Here is a 26,533-nt window from a genome sequence, read left to right as displayed (position 1 = left end):
TCATCAATTTAACTCTCCTTTGGTAACATCTTACCTTGTTATTCTAAACACAGGTTATTGAAGAAAATTACAAACCACGTAGACAATACTAAGCCCTGTCTGACGTCTTTTGAATGTCTGGATCAGTGCACTATTGGACTTGTGCTATTCATCTTGAATTGCCACAAAAAAAAAGTGACTGTGATTCAGTGGGATCTTCCCTTTCTGAATCCATGACTGCTAATTGACTGGTGACGTGTCAGTGTGGTTCAATACTGAAACTCATACCTCTGATCAGACAGCTGGGATTTCAAGCCCACTGTGGAGATTCTAAAACAACCTAACCTTTGTTTCAGTGCAGAGGAAATGCTGCACTGTTGGATGTGTCTAATTTCAGTAGAAAGATCAAACTAAGGTCCTTCCTGCCTTCTCAGTTGGATGCAGCATTCTCTGAGGAGAAGCAAATTCTCATGGTAGCTTAGTAAATATTTATTCCTCAACCAATGTCACCAGAGCCAATTATCTGTTAGATATTGCATATGCAAATTGTCTCCTGCATTTCCCTACGTTACAGTATGATCAATTAAGTAATTCTGAATTGCAGAATATGAGTTACTTTGGGCTATCAAGATATCATAAAAAGTCACTGGATAAATACATAGAACACAGAACAGTACAGCACAGGAACAGGCCCTTAGGCCCATGATGCTTTGACAAATTAATTAAGCTAATAATTAAACACCTAACTAAACTAATCCCTTCTGCCTACACAATGTCCATATCCTTCCATTCTCTACACATCCATGTGCCTATCTTAGAGCCTCTTAAACACCACTATTGTACTTGCCTCCACCACCACCCCTGGCATCGCATTTCAGGCACCCACCACTCTCTGTGTGTAAAAAAAAACTTGCCCCACACATCTCCTTTGAACCTCTCACCTTAAATGCACGGCTTCCAGTATTAGACAGATACAGATACCCACTGTCTACTCTATTTATGCCTCTCATAATCTTATAAACTTCTATCAGGTCTCCCCTCACCCTCTGTCGCTCTAGAGAAATATGTGTACATGTACAGAATTTTTTGCCAACTTGTCCCCCATCCCCCTTTTTGTTGCTTTGTCACCCATAATTGAACATGAGGGTCACATTCACCTGTTTCCATTGTACTTCCACAAAGTCTATTGGAACATAGGAGACTGAATAAAGAGGTGTATAAAATCATGAGGGGCATATATAGGGTGAATGCACCCCAGGGTCAAGGAGTCAAGAGCTAGAGGGCATAGGTTTAAGGTGAGAGGGGAAAGGTTTAAGGGGATATGGGCCAAATACAGGCAAATGGGACTGGCTTAGATGGACTTCTTGGTCGGCATGGACTGGTTGGGCCGAAGGGCCTGATTCCATGCTGTATGACTCTGAGTTGATACTCCAGTGATAGGGATTGTGACGTCCTTCACAAGCCTCTCCCCAATCACTCCTAGAATGTGGATAAATACCATCCATTTTATGCAATTATCTTTTGTGGCCTAGGCAAGGATGGAACAAATTAATATTCATATTAATATTTTTATCCTTGGGTTGATCAAATCTGTTAAGATAAAATCCCCTCCTACAATTGTAGCACTGTCTGGATACTGAATGAAGAATGGTATTAGTAAGGACTTGAGAGCAGATTGTTTATTGCACATGGCTCAGTTGGAGAATGGTGAGAAGCTTGCTTGGAACAGAGAGATTTGCATTAAGTGGGAAGAAAAATCAATTTGTTGTTGTGCAGGGAGGGAGGCTTTTTAATTTTCTACAGACCACTGCCAGGAAATTGAAAATAAATGTTTGTTGCCTGTGCAATTAAAGCTGCATTAAATGTAATTACCCCAGGTGTGAAAACATGTTAATGTCAGTAAATCAACTTGAATAACCATATTTTATCCCTTCATTTGCATGAATAAAGACATTTATTCTAAATGTGTCGGAACATCAATTAAAATGAAGAAAGGTCAAATAGTGTATAACTAAAGAATGAAGTGATTTTACAACACATTAGATACAACTTTGCTTTGTATTCATTAGTGTTTTGTAAATCTATACCATTTTTTAATAAATTTCCATCCCAATTATCCTTCTCGGCAGTCTCTCAGGATCGTGGATGACTTGGTTCCATGGGTTCTGAGGTCAGTGTGGAAACAGCACAAGATTGGGCAGAAGGTGTCTGATGGTACGGACGGGACGGTGGGGTGCTGCTTCCACCATTTATGCAGGGTCTCTGTGTTCTCTTGATGCATGGACTCAAGACACTCAGTACCATTCTGAACACTCCTTCTCCACTGCTACTCCAAGATTGTCTGTGGGCACACAGAAATAAGCCGGCTTGTGGAGTCCTTCTTAACTTTCTTACAGCATCTATCTCGGTGGTTATAATTATAGTAAAACAGTAAGATGTCGTAACAGTTGTCCCTCCAATTAAATGGACTTAATGATATTTGAAAATGCAGTTGGTTGTCTTGGGTATTTGTAATGGATTAGAGGTGTACAGTCGTATCTCCTCAGTGTACAGGATCAAATTTCTCTTCTGGAAGTATGATAACAAAACCGGCTGGTTACTTATTGAATCTTCTGAGTTTTGTATCATTGCATAAGGAGACTAAAGACCGGACTGTTTTGCCAATAAAAGTGTTAAATAAGGCTAAACATATTAACTTAAAACCATCGTGCACTACTTTGTGTATAAGAGCAATACTAGCATTTTAAAATGAATCATTTTTTGGTGTAATTACTGTTTTACACTGTAATACGGTAGAAATTCACATACATACATGGTTTGCTTTCCCACAGCTGATAATGTGACTGCTTATCCTGTCCTGGATATTAAACAAGATGACATTGTCGATACAAATGGAGCTGGTGATGCCTTTGTTGGAGGTAAATATCCCTGTTATTAAGTAAATTATGTCAAAGATGTAATTTTGTGAAAAACACAGGATTAATTTGAAAATTGAACATAAATAGACTCTATTAAATATATAAACTGTTAAGGGGTGATTTGAATCATTAGGACCATTAATAAAGAGTCTAAGTCTGATTTATTTAGTCTGGCATTTATCTTTTGATGGAGAAGTACTTTATCCATACACATGGTCATTTCCATCATTGCAGTTGTAATAGTCAAAAAGCTGTTGTTAACAATAAGGGTATGGGATTTGTATTTAGGAATTGCAAATGACATCAGATTAAGGGGAAATCACTGATAATATGAGGCACAGCTCTGGACATAAACTAGGCTTTCTGATTGACTGGCTGAATGGCAAGGAGAAGTGGAAAGTCAGTCTTTTTATTGGAGGTGATAAAAAAAGGCACCAATTCTGAAAGGGAAGAAACTGAATGAGACAGAAGAGGAAAGAGACTGGGAATTCAGATATGTAAATTCCTACAACTAGTGACAGGAGATGAGGAAGCGAAAAGAATGCAAGAATAGATTTGTAGAAGAAAAGAATACAGCAACAGGAAAATGGTAAAGTTATATTGAACCATGGTTAAACATCATCACTTCACAGTTTTTACTCTGTTTGTCAAAGGATTCAAGAACAGGAGAAATTTATAGTGTTCACTTAAACTCAACTCGAAACTTCAAATGGGATCAATGGACAACATAGATCAGATTGACTGGGATTGTCTTAATCTACAGCCAGCAGGGCTACAGCTTGTTACGGGTCAACATATTCCTGCCTTCTGTGCTTGCTCAAGGCAACATTTGAAATATTGTGTACATTTCTGGTCTTCACACAAAAAAAGAACAGCCAGTAATAACTGTCTGATTAGTAGTTTTCTTTTGTCAGGATTTGGAACTTCCCTGAATTTACCATGTGGAGAATTGAGTGTAAATGCACAAACTGCTAGTCTATAGTGCAATATTTTAGACTCTCTGTTACATTGAGATGCTTTACCAGAGATTGAACTGACACCAAATGTAGTTGAATGCTTTGCAAACAGGACAATTGAATGAGTGAGATGAGTGAACTGCATTTGAATCTTGTTGGAAATCAGCTCACACCACCATTGTGATTAGATACATTTAGGCATGGAGATGGTGCAGTGAGCAAACATGGATTTTAGATATTTATCAAATTGTGATTTAGAATATAAATGCAAACTCAACAGGCCTCAGAAAACCTAAACTGGGTAGGTGAAGGTCTGAGGAAAAAATAAAGAAGTAGACCCAATATTATAGTTTGGTTTCATGAGAACTTTTCTCCATTGATCCCATCTTCTCCTGTCAGAAAGATGTTTCTAACTTACTTACAACTATATCTAACAACTAAGATATAACTTACAACTAAGTCATGCAGCTTATAGCACGGAAACGTGCCTTTTGGCCCACCTGGTCCATGCTGGCCAAGATGCTGCATCCAAGCTAGTCCCATTTGCCAACATTTGACCCATAACCTTCTAAGCCTTTCCTATCCATGTACCTGTCCAACTGTCTTTTAAAAGATGTTATTGTACCTGCCTCAACAATTTCCTCTGGCAGCTCATTCCACATACATACCACACTTTGTGTGCAAAAAAAAAAGTTGCTCCTCAAGTTCTTATTTAATCTTTCCCCTCACACCTTAAACCTATGACTTCTTTTCTTGATTCCCAACTCTGGGAAGAAGACTTGAGTGCATTCACCCTATCTGTACCCCTCATGATTTTATAAATCTCTATAAGATCACCTCTCAGTCTCCTACGCTAGGAATAAAGTCCTAGCCTGTCCAACCTCTCCCTATAACTGAGTCTTTCAAATCCTGGCACATCCTTGTTGATTCTTTTCTGCACTTGTTCCAGTTTAATAACATCTTTCCGATATCAGGGCAACCAAAACTGAACACAATATTCCAAGTGCAGCCTCACCAGCAACCTGTACAACCGCACCATGACCTCCCAGCTTTTATACTCAGTGCCCTGACTGATGAAGGCCAATGTACCAAAAGCCACCTTCACCGCCCTGTCTATCTGTGACTCCACTTTCAGGCCCTACCGTTCACTGTGAAAGTCCTACCCCGATTTGACTTCCAAAATGCAACACCTCGCACTTATCTGAATTAAACTCTATTTGTCATTCCTCGGCCCACTAACTCAGCTGATGAAGATCCCCCTGGAAGATATTGGATTAATCGTATGAAAGGCAAGCAATTTAAGGTTAACAACATTACAGGCATAAGTTAATGCTAGTTCAATGTGTTCATTAGCAACTGTGTGTGATTGATGTAATGCTTCATAAACACTTGCTTGCTGCACTCCCATGTTCATCTTGTTCTGTACCCACTTCCAGCCAACAAATTTGTCTATCATGCAATGAAGTATGTTTACCTTCTCATTTGTTGGTAGCTCACTGCTTGTTAGATGTCCATGTTTCTGTCATTTATTTTGAATTCAATGTGTTTATTTAATTGCATGCATGTATAGAGTAATACAGCAGGGATAAAGGCCCTTTGGCCCAACTCATCCATGCTGACCATGCTGCCCACCAAACTAGTCCCATTTGCCCACATTTGACCCATATTCCCCCAAACCACTTCTATCCACGTACAGTACTTATCCAAATGTCTTTTGTATGTTGTTATCATACTTGCCTCAATCATTTTCTCTGGCAGCGTATTCCATTGCAAGCAACACCCACTGCTTGAAGAAGTTGCCCCTCAGGTCACTTTTAAATCTTTTACCTCTCACCTTAAACCTATGCCCTCTAGTTTTTAGTTCTCCCTCCTTGGGAAAAAGACTGAGCGTTCAACCTATTGATAGCCCTCATTATTTTATACACTTCTGTAAGGTCACCCCTCAATCTCCTATGTTCCAAAGAATAAAGTCCTGGCCTGCCCAAGCTCTTCCTATAACTGAGGCCCTGGAGTCCTGGCAGCATCCTCGTAAATCTTATCTGTACTCTTTCCAGTTTAATGATGTCTTTCCAATAACAGGGCAACCAAAACTAAGTATAATAATCCAAGTCCATTCTCACCAATGTGCAACGTAACATCCCAACTCCTATACTCATTGCCCTGACTGAAGGCCAGCGTGCCAAATGCCTTTTTCACCACCCTGTTTACCTGTGACACCTCTTTAAGCAAACTATGTATTTGTACTCCTTGTTCCCTCTGTTCCACAACAATCCCCAGGGCCAGACCATTCACTGTTTAAGTCCTACCCTGGTTTGATTTCCCAAAATTCAACACTTCACACTTATCTGAATTCAAAGCCATTTGCCAATCCTCGGCCCACACCCAGCTGATCAAGATCCCCCTGCAATTTTTGATAACCTTCACTGTTTACAATACCATCTGTTTTAGTATCTACAAACTTACTAACCATGCCTTTTACATTCACATACAAATCATTAAGATATATAACAGAAAACAAAGGTCCCAGCACTGACCCCTGTGGCACACCACTAAGCACAGGCCTCCAGTCCGAGAAACAGCCTTTGACCATCACTCTCTGCTTCCTACAGTCAAGCCAATTATGAATAAAATTAGCTATCTCTCCCTGGATCCCATGCGACCTAACCTTCCAGACTAGCCTGCCATGCGGGACCTTGTCAAAGGCCTTGCTAAAGTCCATATATACAATATCTACTACCCTACCCTCATCTATCCCCTTGGTTACCTCTTTGAAAAATTCCAAGAGATTTGTCAGACACAATTTCCCATGCACAAAGCTGTGCTGACTATCCCTAGTTAGACCTTGCCTGTCCAAATGCAGATAGAACTTGTCCCTCAAAATCCCCTCCAGTAACCCATCAGTTCCTGGCTTGTCTTTGATGCCCTTCTTAAATAATGGTACAACATTAACCACCCTTCAGTATTCATCTGTGGCTGAAGATGATGCAAATATCTCTGCAAGGCCTCCGCAATTTCTTCCCTAGCTTCTCATAAGATCTAAGGATGCACTTGGTCAGGCCCTAGGGATTTATCCACCTTAATACACTTTCAGGCCACCAGTACCTCTTCCCTGGTAATTCATATGTGGTGCCAGACATCATCACTCATTTCCCTCATTTCTTTAACATCCATCAAGTTTTCCACAGTAAGAAATATTCATTAAAGATCTCACCCATCTCCTGTGGCTCCACATATGGCCATGCTGATCCTTAAGGGGGCCTATTCTCTCCCTAGCCACCCTTTTACCTATAGAATCTCTTGGGATTTTCCTTAACCATGCAGTCAGATCCATCTCATACCCTCTTTTTGCCCTCCTGATTTCCCTCTTAAGTGTACTCCTACACTTCTTATAGTCATTGAGGGATTTACTTGTTCCTGATTGCCTAAATTCAATGTATGCCGCCTTCTTTTTCCCGACTAGAGCCTCAATATCTCTCATCAGCCAGGGTTCACTAAACCTGCCAGCCTTGCCTTCGCCCCTAGCAGGAACATGCTACCCCTAGACTCTTGATATCACACTTTTAAAAGCAGCCCACTTGCTAGTCGTCCCTTTACCAGCAAACAGACCCGCCCAATTGACCTCTGCAAAGTCTCATCTAATGCCTCCAAAATTGGCCCTGCCCCAGTTTAGGACCTCAATCTGTGTACCTGTCCAATCCTTCTCCATGACTATTTTTAAAAAAATAGAATTATGGTCCATGACCCAAAGTGCTCCCCCACTGGCACTTCAGTCACTCGCCCTACCTTGTTCCCTAAGGGGAGGTCCAGTGTTGCGCCCTCTTTAGTAGGGTCCTCTATATATTGATTAAGGAAGCTTTCTTGGACACATTCAACAAACTGCACCCTGTCCAAGCCCTTTGCACCCTGGGTGGCTCAGTCAATGTTAGGGAAGTAAAATCTCCCACTAATGCTACCCTATTATTCTTACAACTGTCTTCAATCTCCCTACACATCTGCTGCTCTAATTCCCTCTGACTATTGGGGGGCCTATAATACAGTCCCATCAATGTGACCATCCCTTTCTTGTTTCTGTTCTACCCATATGGCTTCACTGGATGATCCCCCAGGAATAATTTCTCTAAGCACTGTTGTTATGTCCTCCCTCATCAAAAAGTCAACTTCCCCTCCTCTCTTACCTGTACCTGTCACGCCTGTAGCATCTGTATCCCGGCACAATATCCCAGTCCCCAGAGCCAATCCACATCCTGAATTCATCCGCCTCACCTCACTTGTTTGAAGATGTGGGTGGGTTACTAAGTTTGCAAATGACACAAAGATTAGTGGCATTGTGGATAGCGTAGAAGGTTGCCGACAGCGGGAAACAAATCAGTTGCCGATATGGGTGGAGAAATGGCAGATGGAGTTTAATCTGGGCAAGTGTGAGATTTTGCACTTTGGGAGATCAAATGTAAAGGGACAGGACGCAACATGAGTTCAAGGGTCTGGAAGTCACGTTGCAGCTTTATAAAACTCTGGTTTGGCCGCATCTGGAGTGTAGCATTCAATTCTGGTCGCCCCATTATAGGAAGGATGTGGAGGCTATGGAGAGGCTGCAGAAGAGGTTTTCCAGGTTGCTGCCTGGATTAGAGAGTGTGTGCTATAAAGAGTGGTTGGATTAACTAGGGTTTTTTTCTGTGGAGCGGCAGAGGCTGAGGGGAGACCTCATAGGAGTTTATAAAATTATGAAAGCTTGTATATTTTTCCCATGGTAGAAATGATGAGTACTGGAGGGCAGGCATTGAAGGTAAGAGGGGGAAAGTTCAAAGGAAACGCGCGAGGCTGTTTTTATTTTAAACAAACAGAGTGGTGGAGTTCTTGGAATTAGCTGCCAGGTGAAGGTAGATACGATGGAGACGTTTAAGAGACTCTTAGATAGGCATTTGAATTTACAGAGAATAGAGGGATATGGACCATGTGCAGGCAAAAGAGATCAGTGTAGTTAGCTTAATTAGTTCATCACAACATTGTGGCGAAAGGGCCTGTTCCTGTACTGTTGTTCTACGTTCTAAGTCTCTCGCATTGAAATAAATGCAGTTTAAACCAGCTGACTTTCCTCGCCCTTTATTGTGCTCCGGGCTATCCTGACTTCCAAACTTTCTCTTGTTGGCTACAGCAATTTTCCCTGACTTTTCATCAGCCTCTCTACTGTTCAGGGTGCCACCCCCTGCCAAACTAACTTAAACCCCAAGTAGCACTAGCGAATCCCCCTCCAATTCAGGTGCAACCTGTCCCTCTTGCTAAGGTTGCCTCTAACCAATGATACAAGGACCTGAATCTCTACACCCCCATGAATTCATCTGGCCTATCTTTGTATTCCTGCCCTCACTAGCACGTGGCACTGGGAATATGTATAATCGATTTGAGTTCATGTTTCAATGTCTCTGTGGAATGGGCAGCTTAGAATTTATAGTAGACTTGATCTTTTTGATTTGATTTTCTGGAAAAATGTTTTAGTCAAAACAGCTTACAACAATTTATACAAACCTAGATTTCAATAGTTTCTTATTTCCCTTACCAGTAAAGTGTAGTTCTGTCACAAAAAAACGGCAGTATATCCTACAAGGATTGCAATAATGGTAGCCTTGATCTTTAATATTTAAGTGTTGCAGAATTTTAGAAGATTGTCAACTGATGAATATGGCAATAAATTGAGTTTCACATGTCCATAAGTTTTTGTATACTTCGGTTCAGTAACATTTGATTATTTGCCAGTTTACTCCATTCAATAGTGTGCAAATAGCTAATTTGTAACCAAAGCCTCAAGTCCCTGTTACGGAACAAGCAGACCACTCCAATGAAGCATTAACTCTGTTTACTCAAACTCTGTATTGATTTATCAGCAAGAAAGGGAAACTGGTACTCAGCAATGTGACAGAGGAGATAAATTCAGTTGCAGTTTTTCATGTTATCTTGTGCTGGTGGTACTTAATTCAAGAAAGAAAACAAGTGCCAATTGATGTCTTAAAGTCTGAACTCTGATTACTTTCATTTGGAAGATATAAAGATCTTATCCATTGTGCATTTAGTTATGCTTTTTCCTTTAGAAAGTTTTTAGGTGACTTGAATATTTGAAAAAAAATCTCTGCTCTATCTTTTTATTCTAGCATAAACATATTTGTTTTTTGTATTATAACAATATGGGGAACTTGGAATACAAAAAAAATCACAGACAACTTAACAACTGTTGGAAGCACATTAAATAAGTTGAGGTAATAGGGAAATAAAACGTCCTGTGATACCATCTGAAGCTAAATACGTTTTATTCTCTGAAGAGGTGAAGTATTTTTATTTGTTTCTCCTCTTCTCCTGTACACCTCTCCTCCAGTCAGTTACCTGTGTGCAGGTTGGGTACTGTGGGCAGCAGCAGTTTCTTTTACTGACATTCTTTGACACACAATGTTGGCAAACTGTTGGACTTTGGAAGGCATCAGTCAGTTTCTGCCAAAACTCCTCTGCACCACAGTGGTCTGGGTTACACGGAGGCAAATTATAAGCGAGTCCATTGTTATTACAAGATCTGCTAATTCAGCACTAGTACACATTCTGAAGCCTGTGTATCAAACTGTGCATTTATCAAGGGGAACACTCACACCTATTTTTGATCAGTGTGCCCTGCTAATTCTGGCTCAAATGTCATTTTTAACAAAACCAAATTAACTTTTGTAAAGCTATGAAAAGAAAGATAAAAATGTATTATATTCCTCACTTGGATAAACTGGTCTGTCCCAGGTGGAAGGAGCTGGAAGTTTACAAAGAGTTGATTTTAGTGTAAAATACAATTGTATATTGAACATGCAGTCAATATTACAAAGCCCAGACTGGTTGTACAGGGCCAAAGATAATGTTTGGTATTCAGCTGCAAATATAAACTTCTAATACTCTTGCCTGCAGTTACATTTTATTGTTTTTCTCTGCAGGTTTCTTGTCACAACTGCTCCATGATCAACCTCTTGAAGAATGCATCCGTGCTGGTCATTATGCAGCAAATGTCATTATTAAGCGTTCTGGCTGCACGTTCCCAGAAACACCAGACTTTCATTGATCTTTCCTTTAAACAAAAAATATGGGATCAAAAACCCCTTTGCCAAATCTCAGAGCAGGGACAGCTGTCCATTTATAACTAATAACCTCTCTCTCCTTTTCCTCCCTTGAAAACCCTGTATTTAGCTTTTTATTCATTTTTGTTGGTCTTGTTACTAAGGTTCATATTTAGAAAACAATTAAAAAATAAATAACAAGGTCTGAACAGAGTTTGATCAAATTGATGATCAAAAACTGTCAACTTCAAAGTTCATTTCGTAATTATTGTTTACATCCCTTAACGAAACCATGAAGTGTTGATTCTACTGGTGAATGCTTGAGTAGTCAATGTTAGCCACATCGTGGTCATTATGGTATTGGTGGTGGCTGAAACCATGTGGTCAAAACTACACTGACCATTTTATTCAAATCTTCAAATTTTAAAACCTGTTTTTCTTCAGTTTGTTCTGACTGAATTTTTAATTCAGTCCAGAGTGGGAATTGTAACAGATCTCAAGTCATGTTTGAAAGAGATGAATTGGATTATCCTGAAATGGTTTCTGTTTAGCAGATTACCTCAGTACTTTGTTTTTGAGCTTGTTCAGAAAAGCAAACTTATGTAGCAAGAATAAAATAAAGTGAGTTATAGAAATATTTATGAAGGCAAACCTTACACTGAAATACCAAATCTTCTGCAAATGCAGAGTTTTTAAAGTCCTTACGCTCTATAGTTGTTTGGATTCCTGTGATAGTCTTGAAAGACAAACAACTACACACTGTTGAGATGAGAGCCTTCTTTATAATTTGATATCTACAATAAACAAGGATGATTCTCATAAATGCTTTCTAGTCTTTCTTGTATTTTTCTTATAAGGGACTGAAGTAATTATATGTTTGTTGGATTTTATTTGAAATGGTATCCAAGTTCGATCGTTTCACAAGTGAAGTATTTTACAGTTTTCATTGTGCTGTGGGTAATTATTGGCCAATGTCCAAAGGCAATTTTCATCATCTTCAAGTTAGCTTTCCTAACCTAGTGTACATTCTCTGTTATGGTCAAAGCTTAAAAAATCTTAATAAAATCAGCCCATGATAGGATAACCTTTACTTATCTCTCTGAATTTCTGACTGGTTTGTCCCCCTTACATTGATTATTAAGTTTTGGGCAGAAAGGTATATAACTTGGCAGTGTACAGTATCTACAGAGATCCAGATTAGTATGGCTTTGGATACTTACAATATTCTACATACTTCAATAAGACAGTGCATTCTAGTATGAACATGCTTTTTATTTTTAAAAAAATGACACTTCAATTTCCATTCATCTGTTAGATATTTGGGATCCATGTTTTTTTTTTGCATTATTTGTCAAGTAGAAGCTTAACAACAGGTCGGAGGTTAAGTGCACCCTTAACATTCTTCCTCAAATCAGCAGTTTGGGACATTAACATCACTGATACAACATTCAAAACAGACTGGAAAAGACTTGTTTGGGCATTTTGTCATCATGCATTACAATATTGTTACTCCCCACCTACGTAGATCCATGTTAACGTTCTGGAAAGGATTTAGAATCTCAGAATATAAATATTATGATTTTAAATTTCAATCAACTATTGAAGTCACTGTGATTATATTAATGGTAGTTATTCCATTGTGACTTCAGTTTTGAATTCTTAAACATTCTCAAAGCACCAATTTTTACAATCATCAAGGAGATAGTTTATCATTTACTTAAATCTATTTCATCTTCTTAAAACTGAAAATGGTAGAAACATTTATCAATTCCCCATTTGATATTATCAATGATCAACTAAATGTTTAATGTGATTGGATATTTGAATAATCAAAGTGAAAAATCAGTTTCTTTCTAAATGACAAGCAATTCAGTGACCATAATTTGAAGCTTTGGATCCTGCTGAACGTTTTGATAAAGTCCTTATCAAGCCAGGGAAGGCTCACATAATGACAGGGCAATGGTAGAAATATTAAATAATTACTCACCTATCAGGAAGATTTGACAGAACACTTCTTCCAAGAGAAGCATGAAACATGAAAGCAAGACAGAATAAAATAATTAGTGTAGTCCATCAGGAGTTTTATCCCTCTTCAACTAAGTTGTAGATGCCTTGTTAAATTTATGTTATTTTAAAAATCTATACAATTCCAGAGGACTGGTGAATGTCCAATGTTATTGCTGCAGGCTCCAAGCAAGTCCAGTGAATTAAACATCAGTTCACTTACTGTTGGTGACAGGAAAATTAATGAAGTATTTACTCAAAAGATGTAATAGAAAACTATTTAGATAACAAAAATATAGTTTTTTTAAAAAAATGGTAACAGGCATTTCAAAACACTTGATCACACTTAACCAACCACAATGAAATCTTTGAGTTAAATTCTAGATAAAGACAATGGTTTAAATGCTATACATGTGAATGAGGTATCAGACAGTAGATCCATGATGGGGGTTTGTGAAGTCTGGGGACAAATAGCAGAATGGAAAGCAGGCTGCCTACAAAGCAGAAATTGGGCAAAAATGTTTAGCCAACCAACTGAAGATCAATGTAAATAAAATCCCAGGACAATTGCTGCTCAACCACTACATGCAACTTGGACTTTGGAATTGGAAACATAATTTCCATAAACACCAGAAGAGTATAGTTAGGTTCGATCACCTAATTCTGTGCTATAATATTGATGCAAAAATGTTTTAATATTTACTAGACTTGCCAAAACTCTTTCCTTGAATTTCATGCTGCTTTACAATCAACAGGTTGTAATTTAAATATTAAAATTTTTTAAATTTTATGTACAGCGTGGTAACAGGCCCTTCCAACCCAACGAGTCCGTGCTACCCATTTTTAAACCCAAATTAGCCTACCCGTACGTCTTTGCAATGTGGGAGGAAACCCACACAGACACGGGAGATCGGGAATCGAACCCCGATCACTGGCGCTGTAATAGTGTCGCGCTAACCGCTATGCTACCATACCACCCATGGTTTTAGTTTTGTGTCAGTGAGACTGCCAATTTAAACAATCATACATGTTTGTTTACAACATTGAAATAAAAACATTGAGAAAATATAAAATTGGATGAATTTGTTTTTAAAAGTATTAAAAAGCAGCAAACAGTCCTCAAGTTAACCGTTATTGACCATTGTGACTGATTATACTTCATGATAATTTCATTACAACTGTTGCTGGCGCTTTTAATCATTAAAAAAAAGGATCAGCATTCATGATAAATCCATCATTGCTGCTAGAAAGTTTGTCATCCTAATTGCTTTTTCAGTTATTCCTTAGCATCCGAATCACAGTTGTATATTAATGTATTGTTTGAAAACAAATTGCTTCTAGAACATAGAACACTACAGCACAGTACAGGCCCTTTGGCCCACAATGTTGTACCGACATTTTATCCTGCTCTAAGATCTATGGAACCCTTCGCTCCCACATAGCTCCCTATTTTTCTATCATTCATGTGTCTAAAGTCTCTTAAATGTCCCTAATGTATCTGCCCCCACAGCCACTGCAGGCAGTGCGTTCCATGCACCCACCACTCTCTGTGTAAAAAAACTTACCCCGATATCCCCCTCATACCTTCCTCCAATCACTTTAAAATTCTGTCCCCTCATGTTAACCATTGTTGCACTGGGAAAAAGTCTCTGACTGGCCACTCAATCTATGCCTCTTATCATCTTGTATACCTCTATCAAGTCAATCTCATCCTCCTCCTCCTAAAGAGAAAAGCCCCAGCTCAATCAACCTATCCTCATAAGACATGCTCTCCGATCCAGGCAGCATCCTGATAAATCTCCTCTGCACCCTCTCCAAAGCTTCCATATCCTTCCTATAATGAGGCGACCAGAACTGAACACAATACTCCAAGTGTGGTCTGACCAGAGTTCTAGAGAGCTGCAACATTACCTCTCAGCTCTTGAACTTGATACCCTGACTAATGAAGGCCAACACTCCATACGCCTTCTTAACAACCCTATCAACCTGCGTGGCAACCTTGAGGGATCTATGGACGTGGACCCCAAGATCCCTCTGTTCGTCCACACTGCTAAGAGTCCTGTCATTAACCTTGTATTCTGCCTTCAAATTCAATCTCCCAAAGTGTATCACTTCACACTTATTTGGGTTGAACTCCATCTGCCACTTCTCAGTCCAGCTCTGCATTCTATCAATATCCTGTTGGAAACTACAGCAACCTTCTACGCTATCCACAGCAGCACCAACCTTTGTATCATCAGCAAGCTTACTAATCCACATCCTCATCCAAGTCATTTATAAAAATCACAAAGAGCAGGGGGTCCCAGAACAAATCCCTGAGGAACACCACTGGTCACAGACCTCTAGTCAAAATACACTCCATCTACCACCACCCTCTGTCTTCTATGGGCAAGCCATTTCTGAATCCACACAGCCAAGTTTCCATGGATCCCATGCCTCCTGACTTTCTGAATATGCCTTCCATGAGGAACCTTATCAAACACCTAACTAAAATCCATGTACACCACATCCACTGCTCTACCTTCATCAATGTGCTTTGTCACATCCTCAAAGAATTCAATCAGGCTCGTGAGGCATGACCTGCCCCTCACAAAGCCAATGTGACTGTCCCTAATCAGCCTATGCTTCTCTAAATGCCCATAAATCCTGGCTCTATGAATCTTCTCCAGTAATTTGCCCACCACCGAAGTATGTAATTCCCAGGGTTATCCCTACTTCCTTTCTTAAACAAAGGAACAACATTTCCCACCCTCCAATCATCTGGCACTACTCCTGTGGCCAGTGAGGATGCAAGGATCGTCGCCAAAGGCACAAGCAGTCTCTTCCCTCGCTTCCCGTAATAACCTGTCCAGCCAGCCCCAGTGACTTATCTATCCTAATGTTTTTCAATACTTCCAGCACATCCTCTTTCCTCACATCGACATGCCCTGGAATATCAGCCTGTCGTACGCCATCCTCACAAACGTCAATGTCTCTGTCTGGTGAATACTGAAGCAAAGTATTCACTAAGGACCTCCCCTACCTCTTCCGACTCCAGGCACATTTCCTCTTTTATCCCTGGTCGGTCCTACCCTCACTGTAGTCATGCTCCTATTCTTCACATACGTGTAGAACGTCTTGGGGTTTTCCTTGATCCTACTCACCAAGGACTTCTCATGCTCCCTTCTAGCTCTCTTAAGTCCACTCTTAAGCTCCCTCCTGGCTACCTTGTAACTCTCCAGAACCCTGTCTGATCCATGCTTTCTAAACCTCAGGTAAGCTTCTTTCTTCCTCTTGACAAGATATTCTACATCGCATGTCAACCATGGTTCCTTCACTCTACCATCCTTACCCTGCCTCAATGGGACAAACCTATCCAGAGCCCCATGCAAGTATTCCTTAAACAACCTCTACATTTCCACTCTGCACTTCCCCAAGAACATCTGTTCCCAATTTATACTCCCAAGTTCCTGCCTAATAGCATCATAATTCCCCCTCCCCAGTTAAATACTTTCCCATATTGTCTGCTCCTATCCCTCTCCAAGGTTATGGTAAAAGTCAAGGAGTTATGGTCACTATCTCCAAAACTCTCTCCAATCTCAGATCCAAGAGATCTGAAACCTGATCAGGCTCATTGCCTGGTACCAGGTCCAGTATGGCCTCTCCTCAAGTCAGCCTGTCCACATACTGTGTCAGGAATCCTTCCTGGACACATCTAACAAACTCTGCCCCATCTATCCCCTTTACACTAAGGAGGTGCCAATCAATATTAGGGAAGTTGAAATCACCCATGACAACAATCCTGTTATTTTTGCACCTCTCCAAAATCTGCCTCCCGATCTGCTCCTCAACATCTCTGCTGCTGTTGGGGAGGTCTGTAGAATACTCTCAATAGAGGGAGCACTCCCTTCCTGTTTCTGACTTCCACCCACACTGACTCAGTGGACGATTCCTCCAGGACATCCTCCCTTTTTACAGCTGTGACACTGTCCCTGATCAGCAAAGCCACTCCCCCACCTCTTTTGCCTCCATCCCTGTCCCTTTTGAAACATCTAAACCCCAGAATATCCAGCAGCCATTCCTGCCCTTGCAACAGCCAAGTCTCTGTAAGAGCCACCACATCATAGTTCCATGTACTTACCCATGCTCTAAGTTCATCAGCCTTGTTCCTGATACTTCTCACATTGAAGTAGACACACTTCAGCCCATCAACTGCAATTTTGCCCTTTCAACTGCCTGTCCTTCCTCACAGTCTCTCTGCATCTACTTGTACGTTAAATGTACCAACCTCTGACCTATCACTCGGGTTCCCATCCCCCTGCCAAACTAATTTAAACCCTCCCCAACATTTCCAGCAAACCTGCCCGCAAGAATATTGTTCCCCCTCCAGTTCAGGGATAACCCATCCCTTTTGTACAGGTTGTACCTTCCCCAGAAGAGATCTCAATGATCCACAAATCTGAAACCCTTCCTCCTGCACCAATTTCTCAGCCACACATTCATCTGCCAATCTGTCATTCTTACCTTCACTGGCATGTGGCACAGGCAGCAATCCAGAGATTACTGCCCTTGAGGTCCTGCTTTTCAGCTTCCTACCTAACTCCCTATGTTCCTTCTTCAGGACCTCATCTCTTTTCCTACCTATGTCATTGGTACCAATATGTACCACGAGCTCTGGCTGTTCACCCTCCCCCTTCAGAATGCTGTGGACCCGATCTGAGACATCCCTGACCCTGGCACCGGGGAGACAACATACCATCCGGGAGTCTCTTTCACATCCACAGAATCTCCTGTCTGCCCCCCTTACTATGGAATCCCCTATCACTACCACCCTCCTCTTCTCCCCCCTTCCCTTCTGCACCACACAACCAGGCTCAGTGCAAGAGACCTGGTCACAGCGGCTTTCCCCTGGTAGGTTGTTCCCCCCCAACAGGATCCAAAGCGGTATATCTGTTATTGAGGGGAATGGCCACAGGGGTACTCTGCACTACCTGCCTATTCTCAGTCCTTCTCCTGACAGTCACCCAGCTACCTGCCGCCTGCAGCTTCAGAGTGACTGCCTCCCTGTAGAGCTTGTCTATGTACTCCTCATTATCCTGTAGGAGCTGAAGGTCATCCAGCTGCAGCTTCAGTTCCCTAACACGGTCTACAGGAGCTGCAGCTGGATGCACCTTGTGCAGATGTAGTTATCAGGGAGACTGGAGGTCTCCCAGAACTCCCACATCTCACAAGCTGAACACACCACTGACCCTGGAGCCATTCTCACTGTCCTGCACTAAATGGAACACCAAATGAAAGAAGAAAACAAACTTACCAGAGACTTACCTTCACCTCTTCTCCCCAAAGCCTCAACTCCCCCACTCTAACACTGTCCACTGACACAATGGCCACTCCCAAAATGGCCACACCGCTTATTTGCTGCTGTTAATAAGCCAATCAGCAGGTAACAATTTGCAAATGTGCTTCGTTTAGACTCTTGCAAGGTGAAACTCACAAGCTCAGGCACAGAGACTCACCTCTTTTACTAAATAGATACTTTTTATTTGGTAATAGTATCAAGAGATATGGAGCTTTGGTTTGTAAATAGAGTTGAGAGATGTATCAACAATGATCTATTTGAATACAAGCATAAATCAGACAGAGTAGGCCACTAGGCCAAAGAATACTCCACCATTCAATAAGATCATGACTGATCTGATTATAACCTCAATTCTGCATTCTTGTCAACCCCCAGTAACCTTTCATCCTCTTGTTTATCAATCTGTTCTCTGCCTTACAAAATATTTAGAAGTTTTGTGAACACTGCACTTTGAGCAGGAGATTTTCAAAGACTCTCAACCAGCTGAGAAAACATTTTGCCCCATTTGTCCTCCATTTTAAAGTGACCCCTGATTCTGGATTCTCCCACAAAAGGAAACATCCTCCTCACATTCACCCTAAGACCACCCTCAGGATCTTGCATGTTTCAATAAATTCTCCTTTTACTCTCCTGAACTCTAGTAGATAAAGACTTGGCTTGAGCAACCTTTCCACATAACACAACCTGCCTCTTTCTGATCTTCAGTCCAGTAACCTCTGAACTGCTTCTAATAAGGAGACCGTTACTGAAACAAGTAGTCTAGTTCTGGGCTTTCCAATGCCTTACATAACTGAAGCATAATCCACCCTACCTTTGTATTCAGTTCATCTCATAGTAAAGAATAACATTGCTATCCTTCCTAAGTACTTGTACCAGCATACGAGTCTATTGTTAATCTTACATTTGGACATCCATTCCATAATTTCTCTGCAATCTCTCACCATTTAGATGTACTTCAATTTTCTTGCCTAAATGAACAATTGCATAATTTCCCACACTACTCCATTTGCTCGATCATTGCCCACTTATTTGACCTATTATATCCCTTTGTCAGCTCCTTATGTCCTCTTCACAACTTACTTCCCTCCCTACCCTGCTGTCATCAACAAATTTAGCAACCACACCATTGGTACCTTCATCCAAGTCATTTATATAAATTGTACAAAACTGAAGCTGCAGCACTGATCACTTTAGCACATCACTTCTGCGTTATCAAGCAGACCATTTATGCACTCTCTGCTTCCCATTAGCTGCCAATCTTTTCCCAAGCCAATTTGTTACCTCCTACACCAGAAAGCTTTTCACACAATAACTTTTGATGCAGCACCTTGACAAATGTCTTGTGAATGCAGACAAAATGCAGCCAAGATAGCACACCAATGTCCCTACGTCCTCAAAAGTCAAAGGAAACTCGGCAGGCCCCGGTGACTGACCAATCTTTACAGATGCACTATAGAAAGCATCCTATCCAGACCCATCACAGCTTGGTACGGCAACAGCTGTATCCAAGCTCACAATAAATTGCAGAGTTGTGAACACACCACAATCAATTTTGCAAACCAGCCTCCCCTCCATTGACTCCATCTACTCTTCCCACTGCCTCAGGAAAGCGGCCAACATAATCAAGGACTCCTCCAACCCCAGTCATTCTCTGTTCTTCCCCATCCTATCAGGAAGAAGATACCAAAGCTTAAGAGCACATAACACCAAGCTCAAGGACAACTTCTATTCTGCTGTTATCAGACTCAAAGATGAACTCTTGATCTCTCAATCTACCTTGTTGTGGCCCTTGCACTTTATTTGTCCACCTGCACTTTTGCTGTAACTAACGCTATACCCTACATTCTGTTTTTTCCCTCTTGCTACTTCACGTATGACATAAGTACTTATGCACGGAACGATCTGGCTAGATGGCACAGAAACAAAAAGATTTTCACTGTATCTCAGTACATGTGACAATAATAAACCAATCCCAATAAAAATAGGATTAATGTAGGATTATTGTAAGTGGGTGAACGTAGAACAGCACAGGAACAAGCCCTTTGGTCCATGATGTCTGTGCTAACCATGATGCCAAGTTAAATTGCATATCTGCCTACACATGATCTATATCCATCCCTTCCCTGCCTATTCATGTGTCTGACTAAATGCCTCTGAAAGGTTGGTCAGCATGGACTAGGTGGGCCAAAGGGACTGTTTCCATACTGTACATCTCCATGACTCTATGTGCCATATCTATTCTGGTTTCTTTACTGCATGGCACTAGTTTCAGGGGCTGAATGGTCTCACCATGCTTCAAGTTCTGTTGGGCTCTCTCCCAGGATGTCCTTTGAAAAGGTAACAAAAAAATTATAATTTTCCAATCTTTGTTATTTTTAATTAAAGTATTTAGTTACAAAAAGAGTAAAGGATACACCGTGGACAGCATTAACTTTACCAGAGATGTAAATCTCCTAATAATAATCACCTTAAAAACAGTTCAGACTCACAGTACAAGGAAATAATAATTTGGCAATGGTCTAGTTATTCATTCAATTCAGTGGTTACAGCTGTTTAAATGTTGGACCTGCTGATGACTCCTGGTAAAATAGTTTTTGATGTTTTGTACATGTGGAATAAATGTATCTCAGCCCTTACACAGGATATCCATACACAAAAGTGAGGTAATATGTTGGTATTTACATTTTTTTTCAAACAATGTACTGAAAAAGTGCAATCTTTGTTTATGTGTTATATTATCAGGGAAAATAATCCTTATAGATTCCTTTCTAATACCATCCAATTAACTTTCATTTTTCCATCTAATGTTACATTTGGTTTGGAGTGTATGGTTCATAATCTGAAATTACATCTCTGGGGATGAGGTTCCAGACTTGTCTCATGATACAATAAAATCAAGTTATAGATTCACAAAGTTATACAGAAACAGGTCCTTCACTCCAACTCATTCAACACTACCTGAGCCAGTCCCATTTGCCTGCATTTGGCCCATATCCCTCTAAACCTTTCCATGTAACTGCCTAAACATTGTAGTTGTACCCACCTCTACCACTTCCTCTGGCAGCTCGTTCCATTTATCCACCACCCTGTGTGTGGAAAAAGTTGCCCCTCAGGTCCTCTTTAAATAATTCCCCGCTTCCCTTAAATCTATGCTCTCTCATTTTAGACTCCCCTAGCTTGGTGAAAAGGACCATGACCATCCACCTTCTCTATGCCCCTCATGGTTTTATAAACTTCTGAAAGATCACCCCTCAGCCTCCCTCACTCCAGGGAAAACAGTCCCAGCCTATCCAGCCTCTCCTTATAACTCAAGCCCTCCAATTTCAGTAACATCCTTGTGCATCTTTTCTGCACTCTTTCCAGGCAGCATCCTGGTAAATCTCCTCTGCACCCTCTCGAAAGCTTCCACATCCTTCCTATAATGAGGCGACCAGAACTGAACACAGTACTCCAAGTGTAGTCTAACCAGAGTGTTATAGAGTTTCAATGTTACCTCACGGCTCATGAACTCAATCCCCTGACAAATTAAGGCCAACACACCATACGCCTTCTTAACCACCCTTATCAACTTGCGCAGTAACTTTGAGGGATCTATGGACTTGAACCCCAAGATCCCTCTGTTCCTCCACACTGCTAAGAATCCTGCCAATAATCTTGTACTCCACTTTCAAGTTCAATCTTCCAAAATGTATCACATTACACTTTTCTGGATTGAACTCCATCTGCCACTTCCCCACCCAGCTCTGCATCCTGTCTATATCCTGTTGTCACCTACGACAACCTTCCACGCTATCCACAACACCTCCAATCTTTGTGTCATCCACAAACTCACTAACCCATCCCTCCACTTCCTCATCCAAGTCATTTATAAAAGTCACAAAGAGCTGGGGTCCTAGAACAGATCCCTGCGGAACACCACTAGTCACCGACCTCCAGGAAGAATACACTCCATCTATTACCGCCCTCTGCCTTCCATGGGTAAACCAAATCCAAATCCACACAGCCAAGTTTCCATGGATCCCATGCCTCATGACTTTCTGGATCAGCCTACCATGGGGAACCTTGTGAAGCACCTTACTAGAATTTATATACACCACATCCACCGCTCTACCTTCATCAATTGGTTTTGTCACCTCCTCGAAAAACTCAATTAGGCTTGTGAGACACAATTTGCCCCTCACAAAGCTATGCTGACTATCCCTAATAAGACTATGCTTCTCCAAATGCTCGTAAATCCTGTCACTAAGAATCCTCTCCAATATCTTGCCTACCACTGACGTAAGACTCACGGTCTATAATTCCCAGAATTATCTCAATTACCTTTCATAAACAATATTTGCCATCCTCCAAGATTCAGGTACCACTCCTGTGGCCAGAGAGGATGCAAAGATCATCAATACCCCAGCAATCTCTTCCCTTATTTCCCGTAGTAACCTGGGGTATATCTTGACCAGCCCCCAGGATTTATCTATCCTGCCATTTTTCAGAAGTTCCAACACTACTTCTTTCTTAACCTCAACATGCTCCAGCACATTAGCCTGTTCTGCGCTGAGCTCACATTCGTCAAAGTCATTCTCCCTAGTAAATACTGAAGGAAAGTATTCATTAAGGACCTCCCCTACCTCCTCCACCTCCAGGCACGTTTCCCCCTTTATCCCTGAGCAGTCCTACCCTTACCCTAGTCATCCTCCTGTTCTTCACAGACGTGTTGAACACCTTGGGGTTTTCCTTAATCCTACTTACCAAGGCCTTCTCATGTCCCCTTCTAGCTCTCCCAAGTCCCTGCTTAAGCTCCTTCCTGGCTACCTTACAATTCTCAAGAGCCCTGCTTGATTTTTGCTTCCTAAGCCTTAGGTATACTTCCTTCTTCCTCTTGACTAAATGTCCCACCTCCCTTGTCGACTATGTTTCCTTCAACCTCCCATCCTTTCCTTGTCTCAGTGGGACAAACCTATCCATAACCCCATGCAAGTGGTCCCTAAACAACCTCCACATTTCTGCTGTGCATTTCCAAGAACATCTGTTCCCAATTTACGCTCCCAAGATCATGCCTAATACTGTCATAATTAGCCCCCCCCCCCCCGCCCAATTAAGTACTTGCATCCGCTCCTATCCTTATCCATGGCTATGCTAAAGGTCAGGGAGTTGTGGTCACTAACTCTGAAATGCTCACCTGACAAGGTTCATTGCCTAGTAATAGATCCAGTATGGCCTCTCCTTTAGTCAGCCTGTCCACATACTGTGTCAGGAATCCTTCCTGGAAGCACTTAACAAATTCTGACTCATCTATGTCTTTTGCACTACAGAGGTACTGATCAATATTAGGGAAGTTGAAGTCTCCCATGACAACAACCCTGTTATTTTTGCACCTTTCCAAAATCTGCTACTTATCTGCTCCTCAGTGTCCCAGTGGCTATTGAGGGGCCTATAGAATACTCCCAATGGAGTGATTGCTTCGTTCCTGTTTCTGACTTCCACCCACTGACTCAGTAGATGATCCCTTCACGACGTCCTCCCTTTCTGCAGCTGTGATACTATCCCTTTTGAAACATCTAGGCCACGGAACATCAAGCAGCCAATCCTGCCCTTGCGGCAGCCAAGTCTCTGTAATGGCCACAACATCGTAATTCCATGTACTGATCCACACTCTAAGTTCATCACCATTATTCTCCTTACATTAAACACATTTCAACCCATCCAACTGACTGCATTTATGCCCTAGCCACTGCCTATCCTTCCTCACGGTCTCTCTGCATCTCTACACTAACTGTTCCATTATCTGACCTAACACTCTGGTTTCCATCCCCCTGCCAACCTAGTTTAAACCTCCCCAATAGCTCTAGCAAACCTGCCTGCAAGGACGTTGGTCTCTCTCGAATTCAGGTGTAACCTGTCCCTTTTATGCAGGTCATGCCTTCAAGAGATCACATGTTGCCCCCTCTCTATGTCATTGCAGAAGAAAACTTTCCTGGACACACTTATCAAAATCCATCCCATCCAAGTCCTTGCACTATGGCAGTCACATATTAGGGAAGTTAAAAATCACCCACTTTAACAACCCTATTATTTTTTACAGCTATCTGCGTATTAGTTCCTCCAATTCCCTCTGACAATTGGGGAGCTTGTAGTACAACCCCATCAAAGTAATCTCCCTCTTCTTATTTCTAAGTTCCACACATATATCTAATGAAAGGTGCAACTCCCCCTTCTCTCTTATCAGGAGGAACAGTCAATACCAACTTTATAAAACCTATGGTATTGTTCATGTGAATTTTGATGAGTCAATCAACATTTTTTGAGAAGCTATTGCTGTGAATTTTATACAGAAAACATTGTGTATCATTACCATACAATTTTGCCAGAACAATGCTGAATTCCCATTGGTCAAAGATAAATTGATCATTTTATCCACTTGGACTTTGATAACCCTCTTCACAACGGTTTGAATTTACAAAAAAAAACTGAAAAATGTAATGAGTTAGTCACAATAATTCCAAACTACATTTTTGGTATAATTAGAAACTTAGATGGAATCAAATCCAATTGATATACAAGAACTGTCCTATAATTAATATCGAAATGTACTGCGTGCAACTATGTTGTTATGGGGTTTGGAATAAATGTCCTTCGGATTAATGAAGGGTGATGTTGTATGTTCCCACTAGCTGGCTTGTGTGTTGTGTGCCATCTGTTACCCAGTGCTAAGAACTGACAGCTGGCACATAGAACCAGGTCGGCGTCAGGCACCCGCCCCCCGCATCTCCGGGTTGCTGTGCCTGGTGCTGGGAGGATGTTACAATTATTCAACTGAATAAAAACAAGCGTTTTGTCTTGGGTGGGAGGGGAGGCGCAGGTGGGGTGGGGTGGGGTAGGGAGGGGGGACGTGGGGTGGGGTGGGGAGAGGTGGGAAGGGAGGGGTGGAGGAGGGGTGGAGGAGGGGTGGAGGGGGAGAGGCGCAGGTGGGGAGGGGGGAGGCGGCACACACAAAGCAGCGAGGCGGAGAGCGCCGGGGCGGCCCCGGGGAGCTGCCCGGGGGGACCGCTCGCCCCCGGGGACGTTGTCTGCGCGCAGGCAGATGAACCTGCCGGAGGAGTGGTCGTCAGGCGGCGGCCGGAGACCGAGTGGCGGGGCGCGGTGAGCCTCCCGCCCGCCCGCCGGGACACAGAGCCGGGCGGCCCGACAGCCCACCGCCGGCCCCTTCCACAACATTCCCAGCCTCCCGACTTCACCAAGAGACTTAAAAACATAAGTTGTGGAAAAGACCGCTGACGCCCGATCTTCTGACCGCCCCCCCCACCGCCGCCGGGGATCAGGAGGTCCCGCAGACCTTCAGCATTCAAACCCGCCGCCCCGGGCGGACACCCTCCCCCTCTGAGGATTCCCTCCAGTGATCCCCCTCCCCCCCCGGCTGAGGATCCCCTCCCCCTCCCCCTCCCCCCCCGGCCGAGGATCCCCTCCCCCTCCCCCCCCGGCCGAGGATCCCCTCCCCACCCCCCCCCGGCCGAGGATCCCCTCTCCCTCCCCACCCCCCCCCCCCGGCCGAGGATCCCCTCTCCCTCCCCACCCCCCCCCCGGCCGAGGATCCCCTCTCCCTCCCCACCCCCCGGCTGAGGATCCCCTCTCCCTCCCCCCCCCCGGCTGAGGATCCCCTCTCCCTCCCCCCCCCCCCGGCTGAGGATCCCCTCTCCCTCCCCCCCCCCGGCTGAGGATCCCCTCTCCCTCCCCCCCCCCCCGGCTGAGGATCCCCTCTCCCTCCCCCCCCCCCGGCTGAGGATCCCCTCTCCCTCCCCCCCCCCCGGCTGAGGATCCCCTCTCCCTCCCCCCCCCCCCCGGCTGAGGATCCCCTCTCCCTCCCCCCCGGCTGAGGATCCCCTCTCCCTCCCCCCCCCCCCCCCGGCTGAGGATCCATCCCCCTCCCCCCCTCCTCACTCACACCCCCGGTGGAGACGCCCCCACCCAGCAAAGCCTCCTCCCCCTCACCATCCCCAGCAGACCCCCAGCCGCCGGCTGTCGGGCAGCGGTCTCGGCCGCGGCCCCTCAGTGTTAGGCTGCAGCGATGGGCACCCGACGTGGATCTATCGTTTGATGGATTTTTCTTGCTTGAAAGTGCAGACGCGGAAGGTTCAAAATTGCGCCTTCAGCTCGGGGTTAAAGGCACAGGGCGGCGACCTTGGCCGCATTAATTTCGGACCTCGGCATTTCCCAGTTCCCGCGGTGGGGAGGGTGGGGGCAGTACCTGAGCGGAGCGTGGAGCCGGAGCGG

General features: G+C 42.9%; 1 protein-coding gene and 1 long non-coding RNA gene across 6 annotated transcripts in view; one reads left to right on the top strand and one right to left on the bottom strand.

Moving 5' to 3' along the window:
* LOC127584701 (adenosine kinase-like) overlaps positions 1 to 11,992 on the top strand; it is a 280,100-nt gene extending 268,108 nt beyond the window's left edge. For 2 of the 4 annotated variants that reach the window (XM_052041589.1, XM_052041591.1), the window contains exons 10-11: positions 2,811 to 2,897; positions 10,810 to 11,992. In XM_052041589.1, the coding sequence (XP_051897549.1) occupies positions 2,811 to 2,897; positions 10,810 to 10,934 (212 nt within the window). In that variant the 3' untranslated portion in view covers positions 10,935 to 11,992. The remainder of the gene's footprint in view (positions 1 to 2,810; positions 2,898 to 10,809) is intronic. The other 2 variants (XM_052041590.1, XM_052041593.1) reach the window with 1 other exon arrangement.
* LOC127584702 (uncharacterized) lies at positions 1,884 to 26,419 on the bottom strand. Of its 2 annotated transcripts, none has more exons than XR_007958424.1 (4): positions 26,252 to 26,419; positions 12,917 to 12,943; positions 2,788 to 2,907; positions 1,884 to 2,547 (listed from the first exon to the last, which is right to left on the bottom strand). It is a non-coding gene; the product is annotated as an uncharacterized LOC127584702 (long non-coding RNA). The 2 variants fall into 2 exon arrangements; XR_007958423.1 differs by having other exon boundaries at positions 1,884 to 2,320; positions 2,792 to 2,907; positions 26,252 to 26,371.
* Between the last annotated feature and the right edge of the window lie 114 nt (positions 26,420 to 26,533).

Source organism: Pristis pectinata, chromosome 30 (genome assembly GCF_009764475.1).
Source record: "Pristis pectinata isolate sPriPec2 chromosome 30, sPriPec2.1.pri, whole genome shotgun sequence".
Classification (NCBI taxonomy): Eukaryota; Metazoa; Chordata; class Chondrichthyes; order Rhinopristiformes; family Pristidae; genus Pristis; species Pristis pectinata.
The sequence above is the reverse complement of the archived record's forward strand: the minus strand, read 5'-3'. Positions and strand labels throughout refer to the sequence as shown.